The 14,683-nt window shown below is 36.9% G+C and overlaps 1 protein-coding gene and 1 non-coding gene across 2 annotated transcripts; both read right to left on the reverse strand.

Annotated features, from left to right (window-relative positions):
• Nucleotides 1-173: 173 nt before the first annotated feature.
• LOC135608398 (AP2-like ethylene-responsive transcription factor TOE3) lies at nt 174-3,810 on the reverse strand. Its single transcript, XM_065101227.1, has 10 exons — nt 2,970-3,810; nt 2,809-2,834; nt 2,643-2,673; nt 2,454-2,541; nt 2,196-2,341; nt 2,047-2,091; nt 1,865-1,956; nt 1,633-1,793; nt 1,377-1,553; nt 174-1,289 (listed from the first exon to the last, which is right to left on the reverse strand). Exons 1-10 carry the CDS (start codon nt 3,461-3,463, stop codon nt 1,116-1,118), a joined length of 1,434 nt encoding a protein of 477 aa, XP_064957299.1. The 5' UTR covers nt 3,464-3,810; the 3' UTR covers nt 174-1,115.
• Nucleotides 3,811-5,087: 1,277 nt separating this feature from the next.
• LOC103979979 (uncharacterized) lies at nt 5,088-12,366 on the reverse strand. Its single transcript, XR_010485515.1, has 8 exons — nt 12,214-12,366; nt 12,015-12,095; nt 11,786-11,878; nt 11,270-11,385; nt 9,035-9,222; nt 7,494-7,551; nt 6,581-6,662; nt 5,088-6,003 (listed from the first exon to the last, which is right to left on the reverse strand). It is a non-coding gene; the product is annotated as an uncharacterized LOC103979979 (transcript).
• Nucleotides 12,367-14,683: the final 2,317 nt, after the last annotated feature.

Consider the following 14,683-nt stretch of genomic DNA (forward strand, 5'->3'; position numbering starts at 1 on the left):
ATCAGGAAGAAAGATATTGCATATGAACAAAACATATAATGTAAGTGCCAACAATATTCTTAAATCTTTAGTGCCTCTTGGCATGTATATTTCCACATAATTAACATGTCCTTCCTAGTTAGCTTGAAGTTACACATGCTGTTGACCTAACCTAAAACCAACTCCAAGCCATTTATCTATCTACTCATGTTCCTGTGAAGTTTTTGTTCTTCCCAAACTGCAGTTCAGCTATTGTGTGATCTGAGTATCCTCCAACATAAGGCAGATTACTTTGGTCACTTCTGAATCAAGGTGGGTTCTTCTCTTTAATTTCTTCTTCTCACCCTCAAGGAAGGAGCTCTTCAAGATTGGGCATGTTTCTTATCCTGATAACATCATAATATTACACATGCTTCATTAGTAAGCCAAGGCCAAAAGATGTGCACATCCAAACTTAATGCAACAAAGAACCTTCTTATCTGATCATTGATAAATCTCATCTTCGTTCACCGACTGTTAGCCGGAAAAGAAAAGAAAGATTCAATCTGGACATATGATGCAACTTGAATGAAACCCAGAGTGATTTGGCATAATGCAACACAAAGAAAGCACTAAATGACCAAAATAGCATGCATGATACACATGGAGTTGTGATCTTCCTCTCATCATTATCTCTGAGTTACCACCAATATTTTTAGCTACATTTGTTTCACTTGGCAAAATCTCCAAATCTACACACATTGTAGCCTCTTCATAGTTGCTCAAACTATTACTTATCCATAACAAAATACAGGAACAAACAGATCAATTAGCACTAAGAGTAACTACAGCTTGACAAATAAAAGGAAGAGAGAGGGATCCTCTTTGGAAAGGTGCCAGCCGCTCTTCATTTCGCAACTTTGATTCATTCCACAGCCTCAGCTCCTGAATGCTGTGTCATCTACTCACAAAAGTAGCTAAACAAGTTTGATGGGGCATTGTGAGGTTCTTTGAGTTAAAGCTGAAAGAAAACAGTGACAACGTGGGTGCTGTGACAACAGAGGCATTAGATCACATCATCAAATGGGTGCATTGTTTCAACCAAGTTCGATAGATGACAAGCCATTCTTATGCTGCATGTTGGAGGGGCAGTTTTGCTATCTGTCTTGCGAATCCTGATGATGCTGCAGAATTAGCGGTGGCAAGCAATTGGGAATATGATATCTAATTTCCATGCTTTGTTCCCAACCTAAAAGCCTCTGTTGTTGCTCTCCACCACTAGATAACGAAAGCCAATTGCTGGTCTTTTCTTCATTGATGCTGCCGAAATGCTGAATCAGAAAAGAAGCAGAATCCTATGGTTAGTTCATTTAGAATCAAGCAAGAAGTACAAGTCAATTTGACAGGAGGCTATCCACCTGATGATACTTAGAACGATTAATCTGCTGAGGTATGATCTCGACAGCCGAGGGCATCTTGATGGTTGTTTGGACTGGCACATAGTTGAACGTCTCATTTGCCTTTGACAGACCTGGAGATCGAGTGAAGCTGCTACTGCTATCCTTTCTTTCAGGCAGCTTGAGCTTGTCATCGAACTAGACAGAAAGAGCAGCAAATCATAAAGGCCGAGTTCGCTATAAGCAGCAAAAGATTTCGATTAATTAAGAACAATACCTTTAATCTCGTGTCACGATTCCACTCCGACTCGAAGGCCATGGGAAGTTGCTGATCCACAACATTGGAACCTTCATCATCCATTATCTCAAGTTTATTTCTTTTCGAGCCTGAGCCTGACCTCCCCAATCTCAGATCAAGATTATGCTCGACATGATTAGCTGAAATAGATTTTTACTCATCATTATCAGAAGAACAACTTCATTGAAAGCAGAAGTGAATAGTTTCTCACTCTGAATACCAAGCTCATCCTCATAGATCTTAGGATCGAAGTTAGTCATTGCATCCGTCCCGTTACACTTGATTGCAGCCTTGTCATAAGCTCTGGAATTTCAACATAGAATTTCATCGCCATTATTGATCTTTTCTAGCTTCGTAAGAGGCATGATCTGAAAATTTTAGATCTTATTATACCTGGCAGCTTCAATTTCAGTGTCGAAAAGTCCCAGATACACATGTCTGTCAAACATAAAGATAATATGGCTTAAACCCCATAACCTTATCAACATTTGAGAAACAAAATAAGAAATAGAGAATTCATTAAAGGAAGGGCAGAGACATACTTTTTGCCCAAAAACTGGCCCATTCTGGCCTCCCACCTCCCACATTTGTGCAAAGTGACTCCCCGGTACTTCGAGCTTCCTCGAGGAAACCCAGTGCTCTGGCGCCGAATTACTTGAACAAACTCCTCCTTGTTCAGATTGCCCATCTGCCTCAAGCCATCAACAGACAACTACTTGAATTCTAAGTTCATGCATAGGATCCTACAAAATAAACAAAATGTGGATTCATGATTCGGCCATCTTCTTCCCAACACTTGCCTGTTTTATATCCTCCTCATAGTCATCCAAACGAAAATTGATATCTGCGTCCATCCCGCGGAACTTAATTGCAGCTCGGTCATAAGCTCTGCTTCAAAATTCTCTAAACTTAGAGATCTTAGAAGACGATGAATAAATCGATAAGAAGTTATAGTAGACCTAATCATGTAGAGAACCTGATGGACTAACCTTGCTGCTGCATATGCAGTGTCAAATCCACCTACAGATACATTTGCGTTTCAAACAATGCTAAATTACTCAAGTATATTCGAAGAGACATTTGTAATGCAATTAAGAACGAGGCAATATCTTTCAATAGCTTCGGAAATTTGATGAAATCTTGGTTCATACATACCCAAATAGACTTGCTTTCCACAGTCCCTGCACATAGAGGAGGCAATGATGATAAGGTAGTCATTTGGAGGAAACCAAAAAGGGCAAAGTGACTGAATCCAACTCCAAGATTGAATTTTTCTTGCGCTTTGAAGAGAGTGGAGAAGAGGAGAAAGAGCTGACCAGATATGGGATTCCCACCGCCCGGTCCTCCGGTAGAAGGTCACCCCCCGGTACTGCGAACTCCTTGACCTCGGACCTCGCCTGCTCTTCTTCAAGGGTGGCTGCGCCTCCGTCGCCATTCCGGCCCCCACCGGCTCCGACGAGTGCCAGATCCCGTCTTCAGTCAGGTGGCCGCGAGGCTGCGGCGCCGAGCAGCTCCCGCCGGCTCCAGCCCCTTCCGCATCGCCGAAAGCAACGAGCTGGTGAGTCACGACGGCGAGCTTCCTCCCAGCAGAGGGGCTCTCGCCACAGCGGCCAGAGAAGGAGAACCCGAAGATCCTCCCGGCGACGCCGTCGTCCTCCCGCTCTTCGGACGCCTCGACGACGACTGCAGAGGATCCGAACCCGTGGTTCTCCACGACATCTCCGCGGTATCCGGTATCGACGGAGGCCATCGGGGAGGAGCCGTCCTGTGCCCCCGACGCAGCGTCGTTGAGATCCCACACACCTTCCATGTTCAAAATCAGATCTTTGGCTCTCTAGCTTGTTCAGAATCGCTACTTTCTCACCTCTCTCTCTCTCTCTCTCTCTCTCTCGCAAAATCCAAACTTTGGTTTGTTCTCCTCCTCCCGTTTCTATATATACAACATGTATTCGCCAACTCCCTACCTCAACATGTCTCCATCAATGATCGATCTATCCTCCTCCCTCCTCCGGACAGGGGAGATCGATGCGAAGGAAAGGTGGCAGAGGACACAAGATCGATATCAATCAAAGAGGCAACAGCTCTACAAAACTTAGTGCCCGATAACAATCATAATCTCAAAGGAGCCTTCACGAGTCTGTGTTTGTATGAGCTGACATCAAGAGATTATATATTCTTATAAGATTGCCATCTTTTGGAGAAAATCTTGTGGAATGATGTCTCTTTTGTATCACTGTCTCTCTCCTCTCTCTTGTCCTCTTCCTCTCTGTTTGTCTCACTCGACTCACGTCATGTGATGCTGTTGCTCCCATTCTGTCCAACGCCACCTTTGGTCGGTTGCTGCCGATGGAAGTAGAAAGAAGAATATATAGATATGCTATCCTTTATTGCCTTTCTTTGCATTGCCTTCCCACGTTAACCAAATCGAACAAGAACAAAGCTCACATCCTCTCATTTTAAAGGAAGTCAAAAAGCACCGATTGCAAGAGAATCCTATCACACCTCCATCATTATGTCCTTTCTTTTATCTCCAATTATTAGCTTAGTGTTTACCATTCTCTAAGATAGATTTTACAGTACTTATGCATTTTGAATCACACGATTTAACATCTGAGTATCTCATTAAAACATAAGTTAATGAATCAATTATCCTATCAATACATCATAAAATCACATCATGAAGTCATAGGACTTGAAATGTTTTGAGCTACTTAATTCTAAACTTTCATATCAACTATCCCTCAAATCATATTATGAAATATGGATTATTAGGTTGATAGGTCTGATATCCGATCGATCATATTATAACATCATATCATCACGAGGGTTTATATTATTAAATTAATAGATTGATTATTCATGTCACTTATTAAATCTTAATGAACAGGTGGGTGCATCACATGACATGGACTATCTTATGGCATTAAAGAATGGCTCTCAACATGTGGATCAACCATGATGAGTGCTTGGCATTATCAGAGTATAATTCAAACCTTAAAGTAGGACAATTAGTGGGGCTAAGAACACATGGAGTTATAGTTGAACAAAGATGTCTCCAAGCAGCTCATGAATCTTATGACTCTTCTTTGTTATTATTACTATTATTATCTCCTTAGTCATCATTCTATGAATACATTTAATGGTTATGCATTCATCAATCTTTTTTAACCTTTGTTTTTGCATGAGTTCAACAGGAATCACTGCAGAACAACAACTCTTGTTAGCCAAGTCATTTCTGCAATGAACAAAAACAGGAGTTTAATTTCAAGTCAGACAACATGTTGTTTATGTTTCAATTCAAGAAAACATTTAATGAAAACCATATAATCTGCAAATTTTCATAGCAGTAGAGTGGGAGAGAAAACAACAGTGGATGAGACAAATATACATTTGCATTTAGTTGTATGGTGCTCAAACTATTCAAAGCCAAGTTGATGAGACATGTGCTCAAACCCTTCAAAGTCTATTGAATACAATACTATTGATGAATAGTGCTGCAGCTCATCAAAGGTTAGAAGATGATTACTAAGAGAGAGAGAGAGAGAGAGCAGTAATTGTGGATAGAATAATGGATAAACCATACGTATACTATTGCGGAGCAGATTTCGTCAAACACCAACTATTTCCTTCTGGTTTTCTGAGTCAGACTAACGTAATCTTGACGCAAAGATTGGAAGAAATAAACTGCTTCTTATAATTAGACCTTTCCTTTGGTAGTAGCAATTCGTCTCCTCGGATGATATCAGTAGCATCTCCTTGATGGGATCACGTAGTACAGCCTCGACAAGAAGCACATCATGCTTCCCACCCTTCCGCGCCACCGCTTCGAGAACAGTACACGACAGACATGAATGCAAGCCAAAATCCTACTTTGTGATTCCATGTCTCAGTTGACGTGATGTAGTCCTTAGTTTAGCGTTTTCCTGGGCATAGATCATGGCCCTGTATCTTTGATCTTGTTTATGTAGTTTGTGAGATGAAGACAAGGAGGGATTCCACTTCCCACTTCTCTCAATACATATAGACCATATAAGTACATCGAATTCTTTTCACATCTTTATATATACAATGAGTGTGACAATGGAAAACTGGAACTAAGCTTATGCACTAATGCAGAATGAGTCTCAAATCTAATGCAGTGTTTCGTGTAGATATAGGCATTGGCATTTGTCACCTATGCTTCAGTACTGTGTTTATGGGACAGAGATATGGCCCAACCTTTGGCATTTGGATGAGGGCATGTATTATTAGCTCCTTCCGCAAGCAACCAGAAACAGTGGACAGAGTATGAGAAAGATCTTGTATTATTGCAGACTGGCAGCACAAGTTGTCTGTACATGTGGATGGTTTCTGCAAGAATGACAGGCAAACAATTCACAGTTGTTGAAAGGGATGTATTTGGCATCTTGGCTTTGGATGTTATGATCTAAGAGTCTCTCAGAATAACATTATCTTCAGCATATTTTCTTAGAATAAGGTGGAAAAATGATTTTTTTTTTTCTTCTGATTAGATACAATCATCATTTGGGTGATTGATGTCCACCATATTTTTCACAAGCCAAATAAAATCTGATGTTCTATGATTGCTTCTCTTTGAATCCAACATTTGATAGTAGAGTGGTGCATGCAAGAAGTCCATGAAGATGGTACAGAAATTCTACTTTGCTGTAACTACAACTAGGTTTAGAGTTGTCAGATTAGGTAGGAGAAAGAAATCATGCTGTGATGTTACTTCAACATGCAAATGGCGAATAAAAGGAATTAGGAATTTATAGACTTTTTTTCTAAAAATTTGCCCAACTAATTGAACATATGACGATTTAGATCAGAAAGAATGCCATCAAAGACACTACTCTGTACTCGTTTTACGAAATATAGGTAGAAAAAGAAACTCAACAAAGATGGAGCAGATGAGAAGGAAAGAGACCTTCTTGAGGGTCAAATTCCAAATTCGCCAGCACGTTTTCCAGCCTCGTGTTCCTCTCCTGCGGACTCCTCATCGCCGCAGCCTGGCCAAATCAGATCATCCCAGAAAAAAGATTATTTTATGAAAGATAAATAACAGGATAATCTCTTTTATGATATATTTTTAGCTCGAAATGACAGTAAAAAGGGATGAGGATTCATCACACATGACTAATGGGACAAACAAGACCATATCTTTCTTGTCCCCTATCCAAAAGTTGCAGCCTCACAAGCTACCAAACTCCATGCCTAAGCTAGCAATCCAAAATAACATAGGCTGTCGATGATCTATGTATGGCACAATTCAAAACAAAATTCTCATCTTTTGTCTGGCATGTAGGTTTTATATATCAGTTTGATATCAATTTTATATTGCCAACAATATCACTTAGTAAAAGAACAGAAAATATAAGTACATGACCTTAGATGGATCGTAAGGTTTGATACTGATTTGAGGTTCATGGTTAAAAATATCGATCAGTATTTACCATCTAACATCAGAATAGTTGCAGACGTTAATGAATAAACCAAACTTTTGGATCACATTTGGATGATGTAGCAGTTTGGTCACATGGAATGCTTATACTAAGCAACAGCTTGAATTCTGGTAAGTTCTGGATTAACTCTACTACCACAGTGAATACTAATCTCAAATCATGTCAACCACATAACGGGTTTTTGGATCTCGAATAATATTAAGTATTAGCTAAAATCAGATCAGCTATCAAGTCAAACATCTTAAAGTATAGAATCAGAAAGACTTCACCAAAATAAACAAGAAAATTATGAATCAAGCAAACCCTGGAAACATGCTCCAATTTTAGCAATTGAAGGCATGAGTCAGTGACAAATAAATAATGCAAAACGCTTAGTACCTTCTTCCCCAGTATGTCCACGTTGTTGCAGGTGTTCCCAAAGCAAAGCAAAGGGTCCCTACAAGATTTATTGGTTTATGAAGTTGAGGATCAAAGACAAAACAGGAAAATGCAAACAGCAGAAGAACAATGCAGACAAGCAGCAACAAAAACTTCAAGAAGCATGACATATGAAGGAGGTAAAATCTCAAAGGTTTCATGAGAAAACCTACCAATTCCTAGCAGTACCACCTAGGCTGGTTTCCTTTCATGAAAGCCTTGAACACGGTCGTTAAAAGAGAACATCCAAGAAATTCAAAAACATATAAAAACAAGGCACAGGTCAAAGTACATATTACATGCATATTGCAAAAACTCGATGTCTTTATACCTTATGAAAAAAAAGTGTAGCATATATAACATTAATATGTATAGATAGTACAAAAGTCCCAATATATTAAACTACCTGGCATGTGTGAAAACCAACAGTGTTTCAACATTGACATGGCACAAACACTCCGAGAATTTTGATTAATTTGTGCTTCATTGGTCAGCATGAATCTTACTCAACATCCCATTTGGAACTCAATAATACCTCATGCATCCCTATTAATTTGTGCTTCATTGGTCAGCATGAATAATCACATTATCCCTAATCTTTATACGTGTGGTTGATGAGATGCAAAGGAAAAGAATTGAAATCTTATCGTTTCTAAAAATATTTAAAAGATTAAATCACAATGTTCTGAAAGGTACATGTTACAGTAATAAAGACTCTCTCACTCTTCCTTGAACAGAAAAAAAAAGAGGTTTTCTTCCCCAAATGTTAAGGAAGCTCTCACTAAGAAAAGATAAGACCTTCCAAGATACTCGACTAAAGAACAAATCTTTCCACTAAGGTAACAATAGAATATGATCATAATGGTCTAATAAGTTGATTAAGTTGTCCAACAATCTGGCAAAGATAATTGGTAGAGTTTTGACAAAAAGAGTAACATTCGTTGGTGCAAGAACTGTGAGATGCTAGATGCTTATCCAGCAAGCCATATTTGACATAATTATGTGCACACTTTGTATCATCATATAAGACATAACAAACTGAAATGGCTTTTCTGGTTTTCAAATTCAATTTAGAATCTGTAACATCTTGATAATTGTCACATCTTATTCATATAATTTTCCCATTTTTTTCTGCAATTCAAGATAGTACACAATATATGTAACATCTTGATATCATTGATACATACCGGTGTAAGCGAAACCTTGATCCTTGAGGTGAATACTGCATGCAATTTGATGCACAAAGCAAGTACTGTTCCTTCTTGATTATGTTTACAATTATGCCACATAACATGTTTGAGAATTTTGTAGTTAAACATTGCAAACTGCAACTACCATAACAATTACACTTAGTTAGATACTAAACCAGACAACAAACAAACTACAGGTTTGGATTACTACAAGAGAAACTTAAAAGATCCAACCCACAGAAACAATAAAGCACAATAGACTTGAGAAAAAAAAATACACATATAAACAAACTTCATTCAAAAAAAGGATACCTGATGAAAGGAGTAGGATGGGTGAACTACCATCTTACAATATTGCACCATTGATTAAGCTTTAAAGGCAAGTCATGGTGCCCCCTTGTCCACTTTGAAAAATAAGGATACGTAACAGTCTCACTTGTGGGACGTATTGCTATAGGAACTTCCAGTTCAGACTGTCCAGATTGAGTAACCCAAGCAACCTAACGACAATCACAAATGACATAAGTTTCAGGACATGGTATTATGTTGACATGAACAAATATCTTAGTGTCTTCAAGAACAAAAGTAACAAAAGGAAGGATAAAGCCTCTGTAAAAGTAGACATCAACATGGCAGCTGCACTGTGATAACAATCCTTACATAAATATCCACCAACAGAAACAAACCATATCAGATGACAACAGGCACTAAGAGATTATTCCAATAGTAGTACACGATACCCCAACTCTTAATTGTAACAATCACAAAGGCATTTATTCTATCAGCCCAATGGAGCAACTCCGAAGGACCAACCTGTGCTTAAGCAGATAACACAATGGAAGCAGGATCTTCATAGACTGGGGTCAAGCCTGGGCCAAAAAACCGAAACCCCAGCTAAATTATGGTTATGCTGGGTTCAGAGAGATCAAATTACACAACCAAAGTCAGTCTGTCTCTAACATTCTTCTAAATGAAAAATAAAATTTTGAAGTAGAACTCTAGATGCTTTTCTCGCCTCCTAGCACAACCCTTAGTCCAACCATCTCTCTCATGACACATTCTTTTAAGTTTTAACAACCTGCCTCTGCAAGTTTCCCTAACAAGCAAATTGGTATCGTAGTGGTGGCGTGGTTTGGTATTCCTTCAAATTTCCCTAGTCATTATTTTCCAGAATTGGCATCGATCTTATCCCATATATCTCAATTAATCAGGCACTCATCCCTCACTGAGACAACTCCATAACAATGACATCATCATCCAAGATATCAGGGTCACCCTTCACAAACTCCCTCAAGCTGTTAAAATGAACCAATAGTCAGGAAATAATAAAAATAGAAGCAAAGGGGATAGAGTTTTTTCTTAACTAGATCTCGGTTGCAAAACTTCCCAAAACTGCCCCCATAGCCAATTTCTTCTCCAAGATAGAGGTTGCCTGTTGAAAGTCTGTTTCATGGTATATTGGCCATACCAGGAGGTAATTAGATGTCCAAGCAAAGACCAGTAATGAACCATTAAATTTTGGGTGGTATAATATGAACTGCCCAAACTTCTTATTGACAGAAATTCAGCAATTATTGATTTGAAAATGATCAAAATACATCATGCCAAAAAAATTTCCAAATCTACTGGATCTAGTAAACTATTAACCTGCCTGCCATAAATAGCAGAACAGCTATTGATGAGATTCTAATTGCAAGATGAAGAAGGGGAGGAGAAGTTGTTTGTACCTTTTCTTTTACTCGTTTTTCATTTCTTCAGGCAGCACAATGTTAATACTAACCAATATACTACCCATACTGGCAAACCATACAATTATGACAACGAATCAGTAGAAGCTGCAGTGCGGGTAAGAGGATCATTGTGTCCTACATCCTCTCATGATAATGGCCAGACAACAACCAAAAGTCTCTTGAAATAAAATCTTACAGTGTTGCACTATTCAAAACATACCACCTAATGTTTATGTGCAATAACAAGACTATTGGACTCAGATATAAAGCAGAGATTAAAATTGTGAACAAATAAATATCCAGACAACAACCAAGTAAATACCCAAGGAAAAGAATCCTATAGCATTTGATTTATTATTCTTCTACCTTTATAAAACTGAATTATGATCTATAAAAGGAAGTAAATAGCTATCAAAAAATTATACAAAGATTCCAATGATCTCATAAGCAACTGTATTATGTTAGTAAATTAAAATAAAAAACCTATTTCAACGTGATGTAATGGGGGCCTCTCGTTCCAGATATCATACCAGGAAGGTATTGCCCAAAAAAGGTACCACACTGATGCGTAGATAGAACAACAAGTCATGAGGCAGTTGCAACAAGCCTAAGTAGTTTTAAGTTCTGATGGGGAATCTCAGGTTTACAAGTACAAGAAAAAAGAGAAACAAAGTAATTGTTTACTGTAGTTCAGAGTTCAGATATTTTTTAGCATTATGCAAGGACAAATATAAAAATATGTTGAGAGAAATGTCTTATCTCTGTCAACAAAAAAGAAATGCAGAGATAGTAATTTCAACTCGAAGGAATAGCTAACCTCAGGAGCAAAACCTTCTATATGATCCTTCTCCTTCTCCAGAACGTTCTTAGTTACGAATAGAGGAAAATAAGCATTTTTATGTTCATCTTTTTTATTTTCGCGTCAAAAAAGGTCTGCACAGGCAAAGAGTTGAATTTTGATAAACATATACAATTACGCATGACTTCCTAAATAATTAACAGCTTAAAAATCAGTCTAAAGTACATTAAATGCATAAAGATGATCTTTGCAGCACATATTTTTCGTGCATATAAAGAACAATCGGAATACATTAATGATCAAATTTCAGATACTTCAGTCCAGTACTGAAGCGCCTTGAAACATCAAGTTGGAAGGAGTTACAACTCATAGTATAATTCCAGCAAAATTCTTGTTAAAAATAACTGGAAGATAAGAATTGACGATAATCGCTTGGAAAGATAGAACAATGAATTATTCCAGCACCCGGAGGATAACTAAAATGACCAAAATCTACACCATGCGCTTAAACAAAAACCAAATCAAAACGCTTACCTGTAAGGTTTCCCAAATTGCCATTGTCCACGGCCTCAGGATATAGCACCCAGATATGCCATAGAATTCAATCATTTCACAATTAACAACAACCTGGCAAGCATGCAAAATCATTGACTGACATAGACGTTATACAAACGTCACGTCACAAGATGAATTGGCCAACTCAAATCCTTCTAGCTCAACCCATAAATTACAGCATAAAACCCAACAGGAGTCCATGTCTCACCTCGGAATACCATTCTCCGAAATTCTCATCCTTTGTGGGTCAACCCAAGTCCAGTTTCCTTCTTCACTTCCTCCTTCCTCGCTAATATACATGTCATAAAAAAAACACGCATGAGAACGTTCAAAATACGTCTACAAATTCATATTCCCACGATCGGTCTCGATTCAAATAACAGCAATAGAATACCACTAACACGCACCGTTTTTGGAACTAGAGTTCACAGCCGCCATGATTTCCGAGTTCACAGCGGTCGCTCGAGAACGGGAGCGAGGGAGGAAGGGGAAAGAAGAATTTAGGGATGAGATGTTTAAAGGGAGCTTTTGTGCTCGAGAACGAGGAGGAGGGAGAAAGGGGTTGAGAAGAATTTGGGGATGATATGTTTAAAGGGCGCTTTTATATAGGCTAACCTTTGGATCGGAATCTAACGGACGGGGAATAAAGTCGATTCAATAAAACGCGACCGCCTTTATGAACGCCTTTACCGAAAAAGAAACGAGATTAAACGTGTAATATTGATTTAAAAATAATTATTTTCTGTTTTTATTTAAAATGTCACAATCTAAAAATAAATATTATATATACTTCCAAGTTCACACATTATATATATATATATATGTAAATTTATGTTTATATATATATAACCAAAAACTTATAAATTTGTCGTTATAGTTACTAAATAATCTTTAATAATAATAATTATTATTATTATTATATATTTTTTAAATAATAATAGTAATAATAATAATAATAAAACTATAAGTCTCGATTATTTGAGATCAGTTACATCGATTTTTATCGTCATTAAGATCTATAAATAATGATATCTTAAGTAAGTTCAAAGTACTTAAAGATCTTTATTTATATTTCTCTATCCCTTACTAATATTAATTATTTATAAGTACATGCTCATATTATATTAAATTATTATTATTAATTAAACTAATATATTATTATTAACGAATAAAAATATTTCTTTTAATATCTTTCCTAATAGTTCTGTACATTCAGCTCAATATTCTCATCTTAATAATATTATATTATATATATATATATGATCTAATATTTAGATTCATAAAATATTATTGATTTCATATCTTATAAATTATAAATAATAATATATTTTAAAAACTTAATAATCAACATAAAGTTTAATAATATCCATATTAACCATAATAATAAATTTATGTATGAGATGTCATCTTGGATTACTTACCATTTGTAACAAAAATAAGAATGTTTTTGGTATTTTGCATTTAACTTTTAAATTAAATTTGGTAATTATTAATACTATCAATAGTGGTTATACTAACCTTTTTTAAATGAGTGCTGATAATAAGAAGACTTGTGAGAGTTCATAATGCTTGGAGGATCATAAATTTTATATTAAATATTATAAATATGAAGATTTTATTTTCCAAATTAGTTAAGGAAGACGAACAACAAAGCTATATACATGTTTATATCCCATAAAAATAATATCCTCTGATCATTTTTTACTATGACAAGCTAAAATTGAAAGTAGTCATTAGGAGGGGAAAAATAAAATGGTAAATTTTAATCTGAAATCAAACCCCGTAGAGAAAGAGTTGGTAAAATAAATTCAGTAGAAACACTTAACCAAATCTTTGTTTATATTCCATAGAAACAAATCCCATTGGTGAAGAAAAAGAACAAATGACCAAATATCAATTTGAGATCAAACCCCACATAGAAGTAGAAAAACTCAATTAGATTATTGTTTAAGTCCCTTGAAACTCTGGTCATTTTTTCAATCAAGTCCATTGCTTTCATATATTTGAAAACAATGAGAAACTCCTTCATCGGTTTTCATAATCACTACGATTGCAATAGATAGTTTCACCGAAAGCATTAACAGCTTTGGGAACTGATGTGCCATGTTGCTCTCTCTTCTATCTTAGCCTTCACAAACTAATCCAAGGAAACAAACATGCTTGCCATTAACCCATGTTGCTACTCTGCACAGGTTGGATTGGATTTTACTGATCCATAGATATAACCATAGACATTGGGCTTGCCAATAATAACCCAAGCCCATGTTTTATTCGGTTTAAAGATTTATATTAGATTTTTCGTAGTTATAAAAATGAAACATCAAGGTTCGGTTACCCTAACATCATCCGTTTTACTAACGAAAATAAAATGTAAAAATATAATTTTAGTGATTTAATTGGTGGTGATTGATGGCATCGGTGTCGTTGAGGGTCACGAGTGACTGTTGTGAATGAAAAGAATAATGATGAGAGGTGAGGGTCGTTCAGTATCTGTGTTGACATAGTCCACCACTCCTGGTGCCACTCGATAACTGCGTCAACATCGATGAAAATGTAAAGCACCATTACTCATCAACGTTGACACATATATAGAATGGTGAAATGATCTTTTCAGGTGGCTATTATGGATGAGAAGAGCGATGACAAGAGACGAGGGTGTCTTTATATTTACATTAACGTTGACGTAATTGTCAACCAACATTCATCTCTCGTTATCGCTCTCATTATTTACAACAATCACTCAAGTGACTTTTTCGTTACTCTATGTGCGTCGACATCAACGCATTTATCAAGCAACGAAAGTGACGCCAATATAGATGTAGAGCAATATTACTTGACAACTATATCGGTATCGATGTAGATACAAAGCAGTTTTCA

This window comes from Musa acuminata, chromosome BXJ2-3 (assembly GCF_036884655.1).
Source record: "Musa acuminata AAA Group cultivar baxijiao chromosome BXJ2-3, Cavendish_Baxijiao_AAA, whole genome shotgun sequence".
In the NCBI taxonomy this organism is placed as follows: Eukaryota; Viridiplantae; Streptophyta; class Magnoliopsida; order Zingiberales; family Musaceae; genus Musa; species Musa acuminata.